The following is a 21,299-nucleotide window of genomic DNA, read 5'->3' on the forward strand; positions in this document are numbered from 1 at the left end:
ACTGTGTATAAGGCAAAAATAGAGTTCTAATGAGCTCTAAAATAATTTTTTGGTATGACCACATTTATTCATCAACACAGCCTGAACTCTTGCAAGTTTTAAGTTGTCTTCAGGAATAGTTCTCCAGGCTTCTTGGGGGACTATTAAAGCTCTTCTTTGGATGTTGACTGCCTTTTGTTTTGTTGTCTGTGAAGATGATCCCACACTGCTTTGATAAGTTGAGGTTCAGGCTTTGGGAAGGCCAATCCATGATCCATTAAATGTTTTTTCTCTCCAGCTATGTCACTATTGCACTGTCAGTGTTTTGGGGTTCATTGTCATGTTGAAAAAGGCTCTTGCCAGTCAGGTGCTATCCACATAGTATTGGGATTTGGATCATAATATGAAATTATTTTTCTGCATTCATAATTCCATTAATTTTGATAAAATCTCCAACACTGCTGGATGAAATGCTGCCCCCACTCATGACAAAGCCGTCACCGTGTTTTAAAGATGACTGTAGACACTCACTGTTGTGTCTCTGTCCTAACTTTTATACATACTGTCAATGATTTGAGCCAATAATTTCACATTTGGATTAATTACTATTCTATTTGAAAGCCTGGAGAATTATTGCTTTTGACTAAAAATAAAACAAAAAAAGCCTGGCTCCTTGGAAGCAAAATGTAAAGAAATGAAGACTTTTGCACATTCATGTATCGATATAACTGTATTTTCCTCCAGCTTCCTAATAAACCCATGAAAGGATGACCTGTTTGAATTATACTTGAATAAATTCCTGATATCAGATGTTTCATCATCATGCACGTTTTCTGAGTATTAAAAAGAAAAAATATAAAACCCCATATTTTAACACGTATTTTAAATACAAATACGCGTCCAACCCCAGCATTTAAATTAATGCGGAAAGAAATCAGACATTTCAGGCCAGCTCGTGCGTCTGGACGGAGTTATATATAAAGTGGAAACCTGAGACAATAATACCAGCAATACTCTAGAAAAAGACCTTAAAAATAAAAGTTTGCTTTATCAAGAACTAACAGTTAGTCCAGATTTGGGCCAGTGTAGATTAGTGTGGCTACAGTGTAAGCATCGGTGGATATTAATTACAAATGACTTTGTGCATCCAACCAGCTGGCCACAAATCTGGACCAGCTCCATATGATTACAAAGAGGCTTTTATTTTTGAAGCCTCAGTCCGGATACACAGAGCTCCATCGTGGCAATCTTGACTCCGGTGGACCAGGCTCCCGCCGGGCAGACAACGGAGAAGGGTCAGTTAGTACCAGCACGACCACCGAGCAGCGCCGAGTCTCTGACCTGAAACCTCCATAATGCATGGGGGCAAGAGAGGGTTGGTGGCTCCACAGAACACTTTCCTGGAGAATATAGTCCGGCGGTCCAGCGGTGAGTTTGACTCTGCAATGGAAACAGAAATAAGTGATGCTTTCGATTTTATTTCTCAGCCAGGGAACCACACAGGACTGGGATGCTGAAGTATACCGACGTGTGTTATTTTTGTGCCATTTGCTGGGAAGCAGAATCAGCAATTGCTGATTTTCTTTCTTTTAAGTAGCATTTTTTTTACCTGAAAGTTGACTGACACATTTCTTCTGATATAGAAAACAAAAAACAGTCACATTATCCGAATTATGTGGATAAATAATGAAAAGTCTAAATTATAGTTTGCTCTTATGGGAGGCTTTTTAAATTAGCTCTAGAAAAAAATTAGGAAAACACTAATTAATTGTCTTACTTATCAAGTAAAAGTAAAGATTATTCTTTATGTGATGAGTGAAATTTTACACCACCATATATTATGATTATCACAATATGAGGATTTTAAAGCATTTGTTTGAGGATTTGTGAGGTTGTTCCTTATTTATGGGCATTGTTGCAGAAGCTAAAGTTCATAAACGAATGAAATCTAGGCCATCTGCAGCTCCAGATTTGATGCATGGTGTTTGTTCAGTGGTATTTAGGAGTAAAGTTCTGCTAATGTGAGAACATATAGTCTCATTTTTACAAGAACTGGATTTGCAGCCAATCCTAAAGGTCTTAATGTTCTTTTCAGGGATGTATAATTTGATTTATGGCACTTTATCTCTTAGCTACAAATACCAGAGAGTAGAGCGCAGTTTTGCTGTATACCTTTTTTATGTTCCAGAAAGGAAATGCATGTCAGCAAAACAGCCAGTAACTGTACTACTGGTGTAAATATTTAAAGTACTATGTGCACAGCAGGCAATCGGACATTATTCTCATGAGACCCAGAGGCTTTTCTTACAAATGTAGATGGAGGGGTGCAACATTGATTCAGTGTCTGTAAACTTTACTCTTCACCTCAGTAATGTGGTGGTTATCTGAAATTCAGTCTCTATTGTCTGAATGTCTGACCACAAAAGCCCGCAGAATGAACAACATGTACAGTAAGTTCAAGTGTGCAATTTAATTTGGAAGAACTTCAGTCACCCTTTTGTCAGAAGACTGCAGACTGCTCTGAAACTGCAGTAAAGTGGAAGAAGTTTTCAGCTCTTCATCAATATTTGATTCGCATTATGAGTGGAACCTAAACAGCTTTTCTTTTCTCCGTCTCATCTGGTAGCCAAATGTGGATGACTTTTGCATCTTGTTTCCATTATATGCAGTAGTAAATATAAACTTGCATTATGGTGATTTAATAATGTATGGCGATTTGATAAATAATAAAAGGCATATGTTTTATTACGTATGTTTTCTTTATTTGTAATTTGGTGTTTAAAATTTCCTGTATTTTGTCTCAGAAACAAGCTTCCTGTTGGGAAATGCACAGATCCTGGAGTGGCCAGTCGTTTACAGCAATGATGGATTCTGCAAGCTGTCTGGATACCACAGAGCAGAGGTGATGCACAAGAGCAGCACATGCAAGTAAGATGCTCTTCAAGCACCCAGCACCTTTCTTTCTGATGCTTGACTGGAAGCTTAAATCCACAATTTTAGTGTGTTTTTTTTCTTGTTTTTTTGATATATTGAATCTCTACTTTTTATTTATCAAAAGGGGAACTAATCTAAATACCTGAAAGTAGTCAAACCTGAAGTATAAAAAAACATATATATATAAACCTTACATTATGGAAACTCATAATCTGTTATTCACATTTCATTATGTTTTCTTCCCTCTTTGTCTTATTTTGCAGTTTCATGTATGGTGATCTGACTGATAAAAATACGATAGACAAAATCAAACAAACATTTGACAGCTATGAGTCTAATTTCTATGAGGTGCTGCTGTATACAAAGAATAGTAAGTACTGTAAATTTGAATCGCAAGATTTTAACAAAAAACAAAAATAAAATGAATTAAGAAATAAATGTTAAAAAAGAAAAAGAAACGCACGATTAGAAGTGATACCTGGTCATTTACTTTTTGTTTTTTGATTGCTTCCCACAGAAACACCAATATGGCTTTACATGCAGATAGCCCCAATCAGAAATGAAAATGACAAGGTGGTGCTTTTCCTCTGCACCTTCAGAGACATCACCCTGTTCAAACAGCCAATTGACGATGAGTCCACAAGAGGTGAGAGACTTTATGTTACTGTACCAATAATTTCCACCTGATAGTATTCTGTATTTCATTGTATTTCTGGGATTTTCACATTGAAAGCTTTGATTGATTGATTGATTGATATACCTTTATTAGTCCCACAAGGGGAAATTTCATGTTTCAAATTTCAAATTTCACATTTGGAGTTATCGCTAAAGGTCCAGCCATTACAATTAAAGACAAAGGAGTGTTATAGATTTTGATTGCACATGAGTGGCTTTGACTTATAAGACATTAGTTTCCTGGTGTGTAACGTACAACTGTCCAGGTGTTGTGTGTCCGGGTCAGTGAACAGTGGTCTCTGTGAGTCTATGCAGTGCCATATCCCTGGGGATTAATTGTGCCACAGAGACTTTTTGCATACATCAAGCAGAATTAAATGACAGTGAGGGCACAAGGAGAAGGTAGCTGTATGAATAATCCTGTTTCACAGAGGTAAAAAAGGGTGTGGCATGTTTCTCAAGATTGATTTTATATACTATTATATTATTATTCATATATAAATAGTTAAATATTTTTTAAGTCGGGATTTATTTATATCATGAATCTGCAGTGGTGCAATATGCATGGTGCATTTAAAGAGTGGATCCAAATGCAGTTGCTGGAGACTGACGTAATTAACCGTTTATTAGGATTGTTATCAAAAAAACTGAATTCAAAGTCCATTAATAAAGTCACCAAAAATCTGAAGAAAGGAGCCAGTAGAAATAATAATTTAAAAAAACTAACAGGGAGCATTCAAGGGAGATAACATAGAGACTCAGACAATGACTGAGGGGAAAGCAAAGGCAGGACTATTTATACACATCAGGGTAATCAGAGAAAGTGGAAACAAAGGGGTAACAAGGCACAGCTGAATCAATTCAAGACAACAAGACAAGAGGACAAAAGTTAAGCTAGTAACAAGACTTAGGAGACAGATAACTGCCAAACTAAAACAGGAAGTGAGAAGCTATGACTAAACAGGGACACATAGACACAAGAAAGTAGGAGGAACAAATAAAACAAATAGACCATAATATACAGAAAGTGTAACAAAGAACTAAAAGACAAAAAATAAGAAACCAAGGAAGTACATGAAAATTCAAAACATAAAGAGAATGTGAAAAGAGACAGATCATAACAATTGCAAAAATGCAGGAAAAAATGTAAAAAACAAACAAACAAACAAAAACAAATTTTTGTTAGTAAGATAATCCCCAACATCTCTGAGACGTAATTGATCAGACATGATGTCACAGCACTGAATGGTGCATTCTGTCAATACCAACATAATGGTGATACTAATCAACAGGTATGAGAGCCTAAACCTGTTTATTTCCATTCATTGGCTAACAAAACACTGTGGGAAAAATTACAAAAAGAAAATGAGACCGCCCCTCATGCAACTGACTTCAAATTTGGCGCCACACTTGTTTGTGTATGTAACAGGATACCTTCAAAGTTTGACTCTTTTTCAAAACAGATGAAAACAGACAAGCACATAGAGATTCCTTGATTTAGTAGATGCAAGTACACGGGACTTGTTTATTATAAATCTTGTAGAAATAATGTCAATTGAAATTGGGATCACTTTTATTTTCCCTTCAGTTTCTGTCACTTGTCTTTTCCTTCTGTGCTTCCTCTGGGAGTGGAACAGGTTTTCTTTTGCTGGGTAAAGTTTCCAAGTGTTAAAGTGTTGTGAACATTCCTAATTTCATATAGCAGGAAACAAATGCTCTCTCCTCTTCCTGTTTTGGCTGAGCAGTCGTGCTTGTGGCAGGTGGCAGGTAGCAGACAGCAGTGCACAGTTATAGCAAGGCTAGTAGGCAACCTGTCTAAACGCAGATAGTGTTATTATCCAACTGCAAAAATTCAGTTCAAGTCAAAAGATATCTATTGCCCATTTAACAAAGAAAATTAACATCACCTAATACTCCCATAAACTTCAGTAAAATGTAAACATGTTAACATTAAATGCTCTTAAATGTTTCTTAATTCTTAAATAATGGCGGATGCCATGTTGTTTTCCTGTGCATTCTGTGTTTCTGTCTGTGGATAGGGTGGACAAAGTTTGCCAGGCTCACACGAGCACTGGCCAACAATCGAAACCTGGTGCAGCAGTTAACACCGCTCAATAAGTCAGAGGTCAGCCACAAGCCCTCTAGACTGGCTGAGGTGAGCAAGACCCAGAATTTTCTTTCTAGAATCTGTATCTTTTAAATATGGCTTAGAGGTTCTTGTATCATGACGACAAATGTTTCCTCTCAATGAAAGGCTCTCCAGCTGGGATCAGACATTCTCCCTCAGTACAAGCAGGAGGCCCCTAAGACCCCTCCACACATCATCCTCCACTACTGCACTTTCAAGACCACTTGGGACTGGATCATCCTCATCCTCACCTTCTACACTGCCATCATGGTACCCTATAATGTTTCCTTCAGGACCAAGCAGAACAACTTGGCCTGGCTGGTTGTGGACAGTGTTGTCGATGTCATCTTTTTGATTGACATTGTGCTCAACTTCCACACCACCTTTGTGGGTCCAGCTGGAGAGGTGATTTCAGATGCCAAGCTCATAAGAATGAATTACCTAAAGACGTGGTTTGTCATTGACCTGCTGTCCTGCCTGCCCTATGATATCATCAACGCCTTTGAAAACGGTGATGATGTGAGTAAACTTTAATAAAGATATTTCTTTTAATGCAGGATTAATTGCTCAGACAATGGTATGTCTTTCCACGTAGACATTAAAATGTTTCTGCTTTACTGTTCTTTTTTTAATGTAGGATATCCTCACACATGCCTCTTCCACGGGTCATCTTCATGAGTCACATTTCCACAGAAATAGCACACGGACTGAAGACTCCGTTCTCCCAGTAAGTAAATTTCTGTATTTCTTTAAATATGCTGTGATAAATATGGTTTGTACCATGCCTCTTGCTCTATGACAGTTTGGATAGGCTCCAGCCCCCCCGCCCCGCGACCTTGAATTGGATAAGCGGAAGAAATTGGATGGATGAATGGATGGAAATCAGGTCATATTATTGATCCCTTATGGTGACAAAACCACACTGAATAATCACATTGCAGAGTCTTTGAGCTCTTTGTTTTGAGTTTTTCACCCAGAACATTAGTATTGTCAACAATGATATCTACAAAATCCAGTGTTTACCGTGACCTAACGGCAAGAAGGTCCTGGGTTTGAATCCAGGAGGAGGATGGGGCTTCCTCCCACTATCCAAAGACATGAATGGGTTAGGTTTATTGATGATTATAAAATGGTCTTAGGTGTAAAAGTGAGTGACCAACCACACACAACCAGTAAGGGAATACTAATTTTTCCCTTCATCAGCAGTGGTTCCTATATGGTTTTTGACCAGTATCTACACTTGCGTTACTGTGGCCTTCTTCACTTGATTCTACATCACCACCATGACTGTCACATGTTTAAAATCGTGGACAAGTTAATGTCACGTGGTTATTGGTCACCTGACTGCAAAACCTCCATATGGCCCTTATTTTTTTTATACCTACCCTTTACTCATCACATTAAAGTTTTTAAAAAACAAGGTGGTGTCAGCTAAACTGGTAAACTCAAGGCTTCAAAACATCAGTCCACTAACCGGTAGGTGATATCACGATGACTTCATTCATTCATCTTATATACATGATCTGATTTTACATTAGGAGAGAGCCAAAATAAGACTCATTCTAATTTAAATAACTGTATGTAATTGTAACTGTATTCAACTGTATGTAAATATTTTATTTTACAATATCAGTGTTGTAATAATATGTAAAAGCGGCCAAAACAAATCATGACTCCCGAGAACAAAACCAAGCAGTAACATGATTTTTCCAATTTTAGCAATGAAAAATATTCACCCTTTAAGGAGACATACTTGGGGGTTTTTTGCATATGGACAAATGTAACATCTCTTTGTACAACAAAATGTAACAACTCCAGTCGCACTCCGTTCTTTCAACTCAAAAATGTTAAATTTCACTGGCATCCCACAGGGATCTGTCCTGGAGCCTCTTTTATTTATCATCTGTCTACTTCCTCATGGCCATCTCTTCCACAGATTTAATATCAGTTTCCAATGTTATGCTGATGACATGCAGCTCTGCCGGTGCACCAAATGTCCCACCACTTTTCGTACCACTGCTCTCTGTGTTTGCCTCCAGGAAATCAAATCCTGGTACTCCTGTAAACTTTATCAAATCGAACAGTGATAAAACCAAGGTTTACCTCACTAACACCAATCCACCGTATGTAAATGTAAGTGTTTCTCTCCCTATTGACAACTCTTCTCAGGTCTTCTCTCTTCCTGGTGCTCAGATCATTACCAGAACTGCCTCCATTAGTCACAAGATACAGGCCCATCAGCAGCTTCTTTGGCTAATATCATATCATATTGATATCAACATTCTGCTCATCACCTTTGAGACCACAACATTGCTCTGCAGTACCACTCTAAACTTCTGCACATCAACACACCTATTTGCACTCTTCTTCCTTCCATCTCACTCTCCCTTCCCCTCAACTGAATACAATGTGAGCTTTCAGATGCTCTGCTCCTAAGCTCTGGAGTTCCATCTCAAAGCGCACCTCTTTAAGTTGCCATACTCTCTCTGACTGTCTTCCACCAGTCACATGAATCCTCTGTTCTTAATGATTTTACACATTCTAAACTTGTTTTATTGACTTGACAGATATTTTCTTCGCTTAAAGTGATATCATTTTAATCATGAAATGAAAACCAGTGTAAAATTTTAACATAAGATAAGATATCTAATGCAGCTTTCATCTGATGTACAATGTATTTGCCACTGTGTTAAGCAGTTCCAAAAAGTAGCTTAAATATATCACAAATGTATCTGTTATTCTGCATATCTGGTTCACATTTTCACTTTCTTTCTCTGTAGGGTCTCAGCAGTCTCTTCAGTTCCCTTAAAGTCATCCGCCTGCTCCGTCTGGGCCGCGTAGCCCGAAAACTGGACCACTACCTGGAGTATGGAGCTGCAGTCCTGGTCCTGCTGGTGTGTGTCTTCGGCCTGGTGGCTCACTGGCTTGCCTGCATTTGGTACAGCATTGGGGACCACGAGGTCATTGATGAGACCACCAACACCATTAAGACAGACAGCTGGCTCTACCAGTTGGCACTGAGTATTGGAACTCCTTACCGCTACAACACTAGCGGTAATGGCCGGTGGGAAGGAGGTCCTAACAAGGACACGCTGTACATTTCTTCTCTCTACTTCACCATGACTAGCCTGACCACCATTGGATTTGGTAACATTGCTCCAACAACAGATGGCGAGAAGATTTTCTCCGTGGCTATGATGATGGTGGGCTGTGAGTACCCAGTCACCACACACTGTATTTCCAACATGCATCACATTTAACAGTTTCTCCAAAGGTTTCACAAAACCTTTGAAAATGGCACAGGAAACATTTAACTAGCAGCCACAATGTGATAGAGTAATACAGCCATATAATGGAACAATCCATGAGTTTTAAACTGTACTTGGAGCTGGGAAAGGATGTTTAAACCATATTCAGTAGCATCATTTGTGGGTGAAGTTTACCAGAACAACAGCTCTGTAACAACAAAAATAGCCCTGTCTCCCCATCACTCCACACTAAACAAAGCATACATACTTTGATGTCATTCGTGCATTCATCCTTTCATAATATGCTAGTTGAACCTTGCAGGAGATGAAACAGTCTGGTTACACTTACTTGCACGCTAGTCAAGATAACGTGCTCTCCACAGTCCTGCTGGCTATTTACCAGCTGCCAGTAAAGCAACATATGGTACGTATGTTCTAAAACATGAGGAGGATCTGTGCAGGATATTAAGTCCCAGCACACTGTGATCAATACATGGCTGCTTTTACCCATAGTTAACATAGTGTCTAGCATTATTGATGTATTTAGAGATGACTTTGCTTAGACACTAATATATTTATGTACCCACTATTGAAAAATTTCATGGCAGAGTTGACTTTGCTGTCTCTTTTTACATTTTTACATTTTCAACAAAGTGAAAGTGAAACATTGCAAATCAGTTGAATTTCTAGTTTTCACAAAATATTTTTGAACCATTTACCTTTATTTATTGCAACTTCCTTTATTATGTTGCATGATAACCTTTTAATGTGCATATCCTCAGTGGACACTATTAAGGAATACTTTGCTAGGACTGAGCTGGGCCCCTGTTTTCCTTCAGAACTGCTTTAATTTTTCAAGCAATAGATTCAACAAAGCGCTGGAAACATTCCTCTGAGATTTTGTTCCATACTGACGTGATAGCACAGTCACACAGTTGCTGCAGATTTGACACCTGAACATCCCATTACACCATATAACAAAGGTGCTCTAGTGCAGCGGTCCTCAACCTTTTTTGCGCTATGGACCGGTTTATGCCCGACAATATTTTCACGGACCGGCCTTTAAGGTGTCGCGGATAAATACAACAAAATAAAACTAGTACCGGTACCAAAAAAAAGAAGATTTATTCATAACACACGTGAAAAGACCCAGGAAAACTGAGTTAACAATAAAAACGATAACAAAATAACGCTAAAAAACGATAAAAACCCTGAAAACCATACATTTCACACCCGAGCCTCAACTCTCGTGGCCCGGTACTAAACGACTCACAGACCGGTACCGGTCCGTGGCCCGGGGGTTGAGGACCGCTGCTCTAGTGGATTGAGATATGGTGGCTATGAGTACAGTGAACTCATTGTCATGTTCAAGAAATCAGTTTCAGATGATTTGAGCTTTGTGACAGGATGTGTTATCCTACAGGAAGATGGGTGCACTGTGTTCCTAAAGGGATGGACATGGTCAGCAACAATACTCATGTAGACTGAGCGGCTCAAAGTGTGCCCTGAAAATTTTCATTTTCACCCAGAGAACTGTCGCTCATTGGATTTTTTCTCTTTTTCAAACCATTCTCTGTAAACTCTAGAGATGTTTGAACGAGAAAATCCCACTATATCAGCAGTTTCTGGAAAACTCAGACCAGCTCGTCTGGCACCAATAACCACACCACGTTCACTTAAATCGCCTCTCTTCCCCATCCTGATGCTCAGTTTGAACTTCAGCACATCAAATTGACCATGACTACATGCCTAAATGCACTGAGCTGGTGTCATGTGATTGGCTGGTGTGTGTATTAGCGTCACAGAAACATCAACTAGACATCCATTTAAAACATTAAAAAACATTTTCAGTAGAAAATCTCTTCCTAAAGGCCTGGAAGCATGCTCTAAATCAGGGATGTAAATAGGTTGTCTATCTGTACCTGCCACCCTAACTGACCAAACTGACAGTTAATTATTATTTAAAATCACATTTCGATAATGACAGAATTCAATATTCAGAAAGTGAAGTAAGTATTTATACCTTATAGAGCTAAATGATCCACAGACAACATTTTCCTCTTTTCATTCTGGTCATGGTTTCACGTTTAGCTGCAGCCTCGGTGCTTGAACCACTCTGAGTTTCGGCTTTGTCAATAATCAAAAGTGACATGTTCAGCGCCCATCACAGCCTGCTCTGTGAATGTCTGTCTGAGGGCCGGTCGTCACATCAGAAAAGTATTGCATGTTAATTCAGTCAGTCGTGTTTTTTCAATGCAGGGAATAAATATCATTGCATTCTTCTGTATTTCTCATGGTCAGTAGAAACGTCATGAAGAAAGTCAAAGTTAAAGACTTCATTTATTCCCGAATTACCTTTAAAATTTTCAGCAAATACAGATATTTTTTTCTTTACATTCTCTGTGTTACGTGACTTTCAGTATTTAATGGGACACGACTGTCAAATTGATGAGGATGAAGCTTATAGAGAGTCTTGTGTAACATGAACTTAGAAATGATGCATTATGTTATATAAGTCTACGTATAAGTCACGCCATATTCCTTAGCTAACTTCAAAACTATCTAGAACAGTACTGTAACTACATTAATGGCTCCTAAGTTATATCTTTGGTATCTTAGTAATCTTTTGTGGTTCCAATTCACCAAAATAGAAAGGCCTATTTTTACTCCAGCCTGTTTGCTGCTTTCATCACACACTGCAGATAGAGTAATAGCTTCACCTTTAATCTCAGTGCCTCTGCAGTACCTTGGTCCTCACTCACCTTTGTGCACTAACCTTTGGCCCATCCCTCTAAAACAGCATGTACAATGATGCAATAAAACCAGTGAGAACACAAAAAGTGACAGCCACGCTTCAAGCTTCGTACAGTCGAAAGTAAACACCCATTATTCTGATGGCGCCTGGATCACGATGATCATTCAGTCACACTGCAGTGTCGGCTTCAATTATGGCGCATAAATCTCCTGCTATAGATACGGTAATTATTTGAGTGGAGAAGGAATCGAAGAGAGGGCCAGTTTGCCTGCAGGCTCGGGTGTAGTAAGTGGACAATGAGCCATCACGTTAGATATGTATCCTAACCTCTGTGATCCTGCTGTGGTGACCGGAGATGAAGCTTTCCTGTTGAGTGGATAAAACCTCACAATAAGAGATGCTGAGTGACTCTTTGAGGTCACTGCAGCACGGCACTCCTACCCAGGAACTGTGGATTAGAAATTATATCATAAAGAGTTAGCCCATCCCTCATTGTGTATATCAGGCTATGTATGCATGTATTTAAGAAAACTGCACTGTCAGCAGTGCTGTTCTGTGTATATTTACTTGTCAGTAAATTACAAAGCAAAACAAACAAAATTATTAAAAATAAATAAATAAAATTCACTAAAGAGTTTATCCAAAATGTAAAATACAAACAGTTCTGTATTATTGTAGAACCAACATATAATGATTATATGCTTGTAGTACTTATACAGCATCATGTCAGATGGGCATCCACATTGTTTTTCAGGTTTTCATTTTTCTATCACTGTAAAACCTTTGAAATCTTAAAATTACTTTAATTTGTGCACCAGCGATTATGTAATTACAGCATCATTGATCATGATGATGATCAATGATCATTCAATGATCAATGATCATCATTTCACTTTCACTATCATTATCATGTTAGTCATGTATAAATCAGGGGATTGTAATAAAGAGTGGCAAGCAAAGGTTTGAGCAATCATAATCAAATGGCATAATTTGGTGATTATCAAAAGAAAAAGAAAAAAGAAGAGTCTTTAATGGTGCTGTACTCTTACTTCAGCCTTCATATGACTGCAGATGAGCTCTAACAAGATTTCCCTCAGAGTGGCCTGGAGGAGCAACTGTTCTGCATGAACAGGGTCTACAGGTTAACTCTTCATCAGGAGGAAAAATTACCTTTGACCTTATGACAAGTCACAAAAGTCCCCGAAGGTCTAGAAAGGCAAGTAGATGAGCTGGTTTGTTCCTAGAATGTCATTTGGAGGGAAAAAGTCTTCACGTGGTCGTGTGGAAGCCGGTAGCGTGGAAAACACTTAAACAGTTAAAGGACAGTTAAATATCAGCATGTTCTGGTTTTTCCCCATCATAAACTAGTGACCTCTCCAAGGTGTACCCGAAATTTTGCTCTATAACAGCAGGGATACTAACCCTTGATTGGACAAGTGGAAAAAATTAAGGGAATAAAGTTTTGGATTAGATCATAATTAATTATTTAATCTTTAATCCAAATTTAATTTTTTGTGTGCTAAATACTCCATCAATCACACATATATTCCACTGAAACGTTTTGTCATAGGCCGTTTCCTCAACAATATTTATCTCTAAATTTGAGGTATGAAAGTGGGATACTGTGATCCCATAAATATGATTATTTGTTATCTAAAAGCATTTATCTCTTGCAGGAGAGATTAGTTCTCTTGGCTAGCTTGAGAATGACTTGTCCCCCCAGATGAGCTGGAAGAGGTAGTCATGTTCAGGGAAGTCCCGGATAAGCGGAAGAAGACGGATGAATGAAAACGTTTCATATCAAATTAGATTCGAATAAATAAAATGAACTCTTGCTCTTCCGTCTTTTCTTTTAGCGCTGCTATATGCCACAATCTTTGGAAACGTCACCACCATCTTCCAGCAGATGTACACCAACACAAATCGCTACCACGAGATGCTCAACAATGTGCGTGACTTCCTTAAGCTTTACCAGGTTCCCAAAGGTCTGAGCGAGAGGGTCATGGACTTCATCGTCTCCACCTGGGCCATGTCGAAGGGCATTGACACAGACAAGGTACAAATCTGTGCAAAAGTTTCAGGGGGTGCTTTCAAAAACTGATGTGCAATTACTTGTCAGACACATACCAATGCAGTTTGCCAGAGTACTTGTCAGATTATTCGAAGCATGTTGGAGATCTTAGGATAGTCCTATGAAGTTAGGCTCCTCAGCTATTTCTGTTTGTCCCTTTAATGCCAGACTGACACTACATTGTGGAGATCTCAGCTCTGTGAAGCCCTAATCATCTGCTGGGGGGGTATTCTTTTAGAGATTTTCTGTTTTCAGTTTTTATGAGTTTCTTAAATAATTTTCCTAGCCTTTGCCAGTTTCAGTTAGTGTTAAGTTGCAGTGTGTAGGTGTGTGTTTAACCCCTGTATTTGTTAGTTATTTCCTGTTGCTTACAGTACTCATTTGGTTACACTGTCTTGCATTTAGTTTTATTTCCCTTGCGTCATTGTCCTTATTGATTTCACCTGTGGCTTTTACCCTCCCATGTCCATTTCCCTGATTACCCCTTTGTGTATATATAGTGCTGTCTTCCCCTCTGTTCTTGTTTTAGCATCTGTGTATCTGTCCCATGTGCTTTCTCTCATGTGCCTATAGATATAGTTTGGTTTTACATTTTGGAATTTATCTTTTGGATTTCATGTTTTCATTTATTGGCTTTTCCAACAACCTAATTAAAGTTTATGCCCTTGGTTAAATCTTGCCTGCCTCCCATATCTGCCTTTTAGGTCCTGAACTTCTACAGTCCATGCAGTCAGTAACAACATTACCATTGTTGTTCTCATGAAGTAAATCAGATCACATGGTCCAACATCTGGAGTTTAAAGATTATTTAAAGAAGCAGCTTTCATGTCTCTGCAGTTCTATTTTTAAAACGTTTAGTAATACATCTGCTAAATGAGCAGCGGAAATGTGCTACATATTTAATGTTCTACAGTGATGATGCATTAAGTGTTTGCTGCACAAATCTCACCATTTCTTTCAGGTTCTCTCCATCTGTCCTAAAGACATGCGTGCAGACATCTGCGTCCACCTCAACAGACAGGTGTTCAATGACCATCCAGCTTTTCGCCTGGCAAGTGACGGCTGTCTGCGCTCTCTCGCCGTGGAGTTTCAGACCACACACTGTGCACCTGGAGACCTCATCTTCCACATCGGGGAGAGCGTTGATACGCTCTGTTTTGTAGTCTCGGGTTCACTCGAAGTCATCCAAGATGATGAGGTCATCGCAATACTAGGTAATCCAGGGCAAGATTGTGAAATAGACCAAGCCAAGTTTTACCTGCTGCTCTCAGTTCTGCAGTTTGTTTCAGAGTTTTCTGAAGTCCTTTTTATGCTTTACAACGTATATGTGTTCGACTTTATCCCATTTTATTTATATTTACCTGAGCCAACAGATGTTTATATGATATCTGGCCCTGTTCAGGTAAAGGTGACGTGTTTGGAGATGCATTCTGGAAAGAGACCACGCTGGCTCGAGCCTGTGCGAATGTGCGTGCTCTGACGTACTGCGACCTGCACGTCATCCGGAGAGAGGCTCTGATGCGGGTGCTGGAGTTTTACACCGCATTCGCCAACTCTTTCTCCCGCAACCTCATCCTCACCTGTAATCTGCGAAAACGGGTAAAACTTTCACTGTCCTGTCTTTTAGTAAAGGGTGTTAGTGTCAGCTTAAAGCAAGGGATTGCTGATTGCATTTTGTTGTCATAGGCAAAAGGGATAACAGGGTGCACAGCTCCCACCCAGCTGGACTTCAACATGGTACATTACACTACTAAAATGACCAAGGTGTAATGGACTGCAAGTGAATCAGTCTTTACAATCTACAACAAATGCAATGCAACCAAACCTGCTTCTTTACAACATAAACTCTCCATCTACAAACTCCTACATAATCAAGAGCTGAGCAACCAAACATGGTACACAGGAACATCTCTAGCCATAACTTTTCACCAACTGACAGTATGAATAAAAAAAACTTTTCCTTATTTTGTTTGGATTGCAAAGCATTTTGCAACAACGTCTTGCCGTGGCTATGCTAAACACACGTATCTATATGTGTATCTAGTACTTAAATGATCATTAAATTTAAAATAAAAGGACAAATAGAGAAAGAAAAGGTGTTTGTGCCAGCAGTAAATCACAGACAAAAATTAGAATCAAATCCCTTCTTTGCAGATGAGACTTCATTCATACAACATGTGCTGTGGCCTTGAGCTAGGCAGTATGGAATACCTGAGTGCGATGCAGAGTTGTATACAGTTTTCCATAAAGTGTGTAATGGTAAATGGATTGTATATATATATACATATCACACTGTCTTTGTATCGACCGCTCAGAAAGCCTTTTTATCAAATTACAAACTGAGAGTGAACAGCTCAAATGTGAAGAGGATAAATGTAAATAAATCTGCACATGCACACTGTCTCCATTCAGATTTCCCCAATCTGTAAAAAGGACAGTGACAAAAAATTAGTGCAAAGCTATTCCGAACAATTAGCCGGTCCAAACTAAGGCTCTAATATTTCATAAAGGTTCTCCTGGCTACACATATTGATCCCACTACAGCGCTGAGATGCTTTGCTTTCCAGCCACAAGAGTAGGTTTCTTATACATTCTGCTGTAATACTATCTTTTAAGTTCTTAATGGATGTTCATATCGCGTCAAGTCACGTAGTCTGTTGTGTTCTTTGTTCAGGACTGGGATGTATGAAATACTTTTGAGGATGTAGGTTTAAAAAAGTTGTTCTCAAACAAAAAACAAAAAATTTTTGAAGGAATTAAACAGACTCATAACAGCTCAAACTCTGGCTGTAACAAAGCAGACTGGCCTTTTAAGAATGTTTGAGCAATTATTGGAAGTGCTGTGTTGTAAATATTAATTGGCACAGTTTTGAGTCAAATCACAGCTGCATGTTAAGAGATTCATGGCAGGTATTTGGACTTTGCAAAAGTCTCAAGCCCTCTTCATTTCTTTATATTTTGTTAGGAAAATGGGAAATAGGTGCAGTGGTTTATTGAAACCTGTGCAAACATACACGGACAGTATACAGTATATGAGGCAAAAACAGAGTGTGTACAATTCCTAATGAGTTTTAAAAACAGTATTTGGTATGACCACCTTTATTCTTCAACACAGCCTCTCTCAGACAAGCTTTCTTGTTATTTCTTAAGTAGTCTTCAGTCTCCAGGCTTCTTGAAGGAAATTCAAAGCTCTTCTTTGGATTTTGGCTGCCTTTTGTTCAGTTTTCTGTCAAAATGATCCCACACTGCTTCAATAATGTTGAAGTGCGGGCCTCTGGGGAGGCCAATCCATGCTGATAGTGTTTGATGGTGTGTTTTGTCTATCCAGGTATGTTTTTACTGCATTGGCAGTGTGTTTGGGACCATTGCCACTGACTTTCAGCACAGTCCTTGTGTAATTTGGCATACCTCAGCCTCAGTTTTACTTCCTTGAGAATGGCTCCTTGACAAACACTCTTCCACTGAGGCCATTTCTGAGGAGGCTTCAGTGAACATTGAAGGGCCAGATGCATCTCTCCTTTCTCTGGTCCTTTGTCAGGTCTTAACATGAATGATTCATAGGACATTGTTAAAGTGGCTTAACATCCTGTGTACAAGTACTAGACTGAAAATGAGTAAACAAGCAGCCAAGCCTGGAGAGACACTGCTCAAGAGCACTTTAAAAAAATAATAATAAGGCAGTCTGACTTCTTTAAAGCAAAATATAAAGAAATAAGCAGTGACTTAAGACTTCTTTGCATGTTTAATAACATAACAGGTCCTAGACATTTTGTAGATTACTTATGGGCAGCTGAGCCCATTAGTAGCTGTCTTCTACATTGGTTTTCTAATCTATCTATTTCTAATCATCTAAACTAGTCAGTTTCAGATTAATCTAAAAACGTTATTAAAGAAGTTGATGCTAACTATTAAACTATTAATATATCAGTCGAAATAACTGAGTGGGAGCTTTGTACACAGTGGGCTTTAACCTGGGATTCATGGGGGTAAGTGTTTCACAGATTAACTTCTCAGGTACACCAGCACTGAAAGTTTCTACCAGAGTGGTATCGGAAGGCAGTGAGACGCTTGGAGTTTATTGACATTTCTTTTCTTTGTCTTCAGAGGGAATTCAGGAAAGACTCAGAGCCTAAATTGTCCTCCATTATTGACTTGTTGCTCCATTAACGGTTTCCCTTGTGCATTGGTGCTTTCAGCTCATAAATATTTCAGCATTCAGAACAGCTGCAGGCAGCTGTCCTTGCTTTGAAGCTGCATTATACGGACATTGTACAACTTGCTTCATCCAGGTCGAGCACTAGAGCCTGCATACTGTAAGTTACAATTTACAGTCTGTCCTGTATTGGTGTCCTCATGCATGCACTCTCCCTCTGGCAGGTCATCTTCAGGAAGATTGCCGATGTGAAGAGGGAGCAGGCGCATCAGAGTGACGTGACTCTGTCCATTCCCGAAGACCACCCGGTTCGCAAGCTGTTCCAGAAGTTCAGACAGCACAGAGACTCTCAAACAGGAGAGTCCAACACTTACTTAGATCACAACTGTGTGCAGGTGGAGATGCAGCAGCACCCCCAGCACCACACTGACTCAAACTCTTACACTCAGCCCAGTCACTCAGCATCTCCTCAGCAGCGGCAGGAGAACACCTCAGCAGGAGGGGGGAACAGTTGCAACATGCCCGAAAAGTCAGAGCAAAGGTGCACAATGGAGGCGGTGGGGTCTGCATCAAAGCCTTGTCCAGAGAGCCGGTTTGGTCAGAGCAGTGGTGCAGGTGGAGAGGGTAACGCAGGGAGCGGCAGAGGTGTGAGAGGCTGGGCAAAGTTTAGAAATGCCACAACTGCTGAGCCAGCACGTCCTCCTGTCGAGCAGGAGAAGCAGACTCAGAAAGCAGACGAGTGGCCGAAAGGATCGCAGTCCTCAGAACAGATCGCAGCCCCCAAAAAGAACCACGAATCAGGGGGAGGTGGAGAGAGGGGAAGCACAGAGGGCAGCAACAGTGCAGGTGAGGAAACAAGCGCCCTGCACAAAACCGACTCCTGCGACAGTGGTATCACAAAGAGCGATCCACGCATCGACCGAGCAGGAGATTCAAGAAGCTCCTTCGAGCGAAGCCCGATGGAACGGAGCCCCATGGAGAGAAATCCATTCGAGCACAGCCTCGGGGTTTACGCCGAGGTCTCCCTCAGACACTCATTCGTGCAGCCGCTGTCTGAACAAGCACTGCTTCAAGCGACGCTCCACGCGGCCAAGCTGGAGCTGAAAGCAGACATTCAGATACTGAGCGGGCGACTGTCGCTGCTCGAGGCTCAGGTGAGCGAGATCCTCAGGCTGCTGTCGGTAAAAAGACTCTCACTGCCGCCAGCGTCCTCTCCAAAAGCAAGACGGAAAAGTCAAGACTCGGTCACCGCCTCCAGGCCGGCTTCACCCAAAACAGACGACGAGGATCTTTAAATTTTCTCACTTAATAAAAAAATAAAGGATTAGATAAGCATTGTGCATGTCCTGCTGGACTACAAGTTTTAATACTTGATTGCATGCAGAAATGTTACCTTAGCACCACAAGAATCCAGGGATTTATCTTATACTGTAGCTTTTAACTTATGAGACACTTGTGTGTGAGAGGAAGCAGGGACAAGTAATGAACAACAAGCACAAAAAGGAAATGATGCTTGATGAGGTGCTTGGCAAAACATGCAAGTTTGATGAAAATAAGATGGAGGAGTTCTTTACGTTTCTGGAAGTCAGTTTACAGTTTTGAGGGGTTTTTGTTTGTTTGTTTTCTTGGTAGAAAACCTTGAAGTTCACATTTCTATTTTGTGGACAAGCTGAAGCTCAGTGAGCATTTCAACATGCACAGTGTATTATAAATACACAGCTTTATCTTATTTAGGAGGGAAATCCAGAGTTTTTGTTGCTCATCCTCAGTGGAGCGACTACCTTCAGAGTTAATTATCAGGTAATTAAATGTGCCTTACAATAGCAAAGCCTCACTGCGAGCTGTTTTGATGAAATCTAATGTTATATAGACATATATATCTATATGCATTGTCTTATTTAAAAACTCATTTCCCGTGCATGTAAAAATAAAGGACAGCAATGCAATAATTCCACTTTTACATTTTTGTTAAAGGTTTCTTTTCCTTCAGGATGCAAACATGTCACCAGGTTATTGCAGCAGACTCATTGTGAATTTTTCTTCACGTAGCTTTGCATCTTGCTCAGGTATCTTTGTTCTCAGACTGAATTTGAACGATTTCTATTTATTAGCCATTTTGTAAGATAAATGGTACTGCATATCCTGTTTTAATCATTTAAATGATGGTTCACTATGCATATCTAAAGGGAAAGTGCACTAAACTCAGTTTGTTCATATTTTTTTTGGTGGATTATAAAACCACTGGGCAAATTCTGTGTGAACTGTAAGGTTCCAAGCATGTGACTGTTAAGTATGTCTGTTCTATGTTACGTTCAGAGACGACCTTGCATGCATCCGAGGGAGCCTGTCAACTGTGAAATGAGTAATGAAAAGTAATGCCTGCTCACCATCTGTTGTTTAGTTTCTTCTCTTATGTAACACAAAAGTCTGCCTTTAAATTGGAAAGTGCAACACACAAGCGGGTTTCATGTCACACATGTTTTGTTTTATCCAGGTGAGTCACAGGAGGATACCGATTACAGTGGATTTACACTTGACTTTCTCCTTTCTCATATTTCTCCTTTAAATATGATTTTTATTTATAACAAAGCATAGATAGATAGATAGATAGATAGATAGATAGACAGACAGACAGACAGACAGACAGACAGACAGACAGACAGACAGATAGACAGACAGATAGATAGATAGATAGATAGATAGATAGACAGACAGACAGACAGACAGACAGACAGACAGACAGACAGACAGACAGATAGACAGACAGATAGATAGATAGATAGATAGATAGATAGATAGATAGATCGATCGATCGATCGATCGATCGATCGATCGATCGATCGCAAATACTTAAATGTAGGTCCCCAGATGGGGATAACAAGTCAAGGAGACACAAATTATGCTGTAAGTACAGCGTAATTTCTTGATAATTTAGCAATATAACAAACAGTATTTCCCGTTCTTACATTATAAGAACACTGGACTTTTCAAGGTGCAGGTCATGCTGTGGATTGACATAAACTTGCCTAACTTCCAGCTATTTTAGAGGAAAGGAGACGCTCTTATCCTACCTACCTAAAGTATTTGTGGCTAAATATAATTACAATGTAATTTCAAATAACATACGAAGAAACTGCATTTAATTACAGGGGAATTACACCTTTATAAACTGGTCGTATTTTAAAGTATTACAACTGCTGTGCAGAACATAAATACACATGTAAGAATTTTCGCTTTTTTAAATTTTATTTTAAAAATAAAATTCATTCATTTATTTATTTTTTTTTGGGGGGGGGGGGGGGGGGAGAAAACTTCTCCTGGATACGATCTTTAATCAGAAACACTGTGAATCAGTT

The 21,299-nt window shown here is 39.5% G+C and overlaps 1 protein-coding gene across 1 annotated transcript; it reads left to right on the forward strand.

Annotated features, from left to right (window-relative positions):
• Window positions 1-1,301: 1,301 nt before the first annotated feature.
• LOC134643069 (potassium voltage-gated channel subfamily H member 5-like) lies at window positions 1,302-20,320 on the forward strand. Its single transcript, XM_063495274.1, has 12 exons — window positions 1,302-1,407; window positions 2,784-2,907; window positions 3,177-3,283; window positions 3,431-3,559; window positions 5,628-5,743; window positions 5,843-6,235; window positions 6,354-6,443; window positions 8,497-8,926; window positions 13,576-13,775; window positions 14,752-15,004; window positions 15,193-15,389; window positions 18,168-20,320. Exons 1-12 carry the CDS (start codon window positions 1,335-1,337, stop codon window positions 19,236-19,238), a joined length of 3,183 nt encoding a protein of 1,060 aa, XP_063351344.1. The 5' UTR covers window positions 1,302-1,334; the 3' UTR covers window positions 19,239-20,320.
• The last annotated feature ends 979 nt before the right edge of the window (window positions 20,321-21,299 follow it).

The sequence above is a fragment of the Pelmatolapia mariae genome, linkage group LG15 (genome assembly GCF_036321145.2).
Source record: "Pelmatolapia mariae isolate MD_Pm_ZW linkage group LG15, Pm_UMD_F_2, whole genome shotgun sequence".
Lineage (NCBI taxonomy): Eukaryota > Metazoa > Chordata > Actinopteri > Cichliformes > Cichlidae > Pelmatolapia > Pelmatolapia mariae.

Coding starts and splice junctions, on each gene's coding strand:
- LOC134643069 (XM_063495274.1), top strand. CDS start 1,335: ATGCATGGGGGCAAGAGAGGGTTGGTGGCTCCACAGAACACTTTCCTG. Junction 1,408..2,783: donor TATAGTCCGGCGGTCCAGCG/GTGAGTTTGACT, acceptor ATTTTGTCTCAG/AAACAAGCTTCCTGTTGGGA. Junction 2,908..3,176: donor CACAAGAGCAGCACATGCAA/GTAAGATGCTCT, acceptor CTTATTTTGCAG/TTTCATGTATGGTGATCTGA.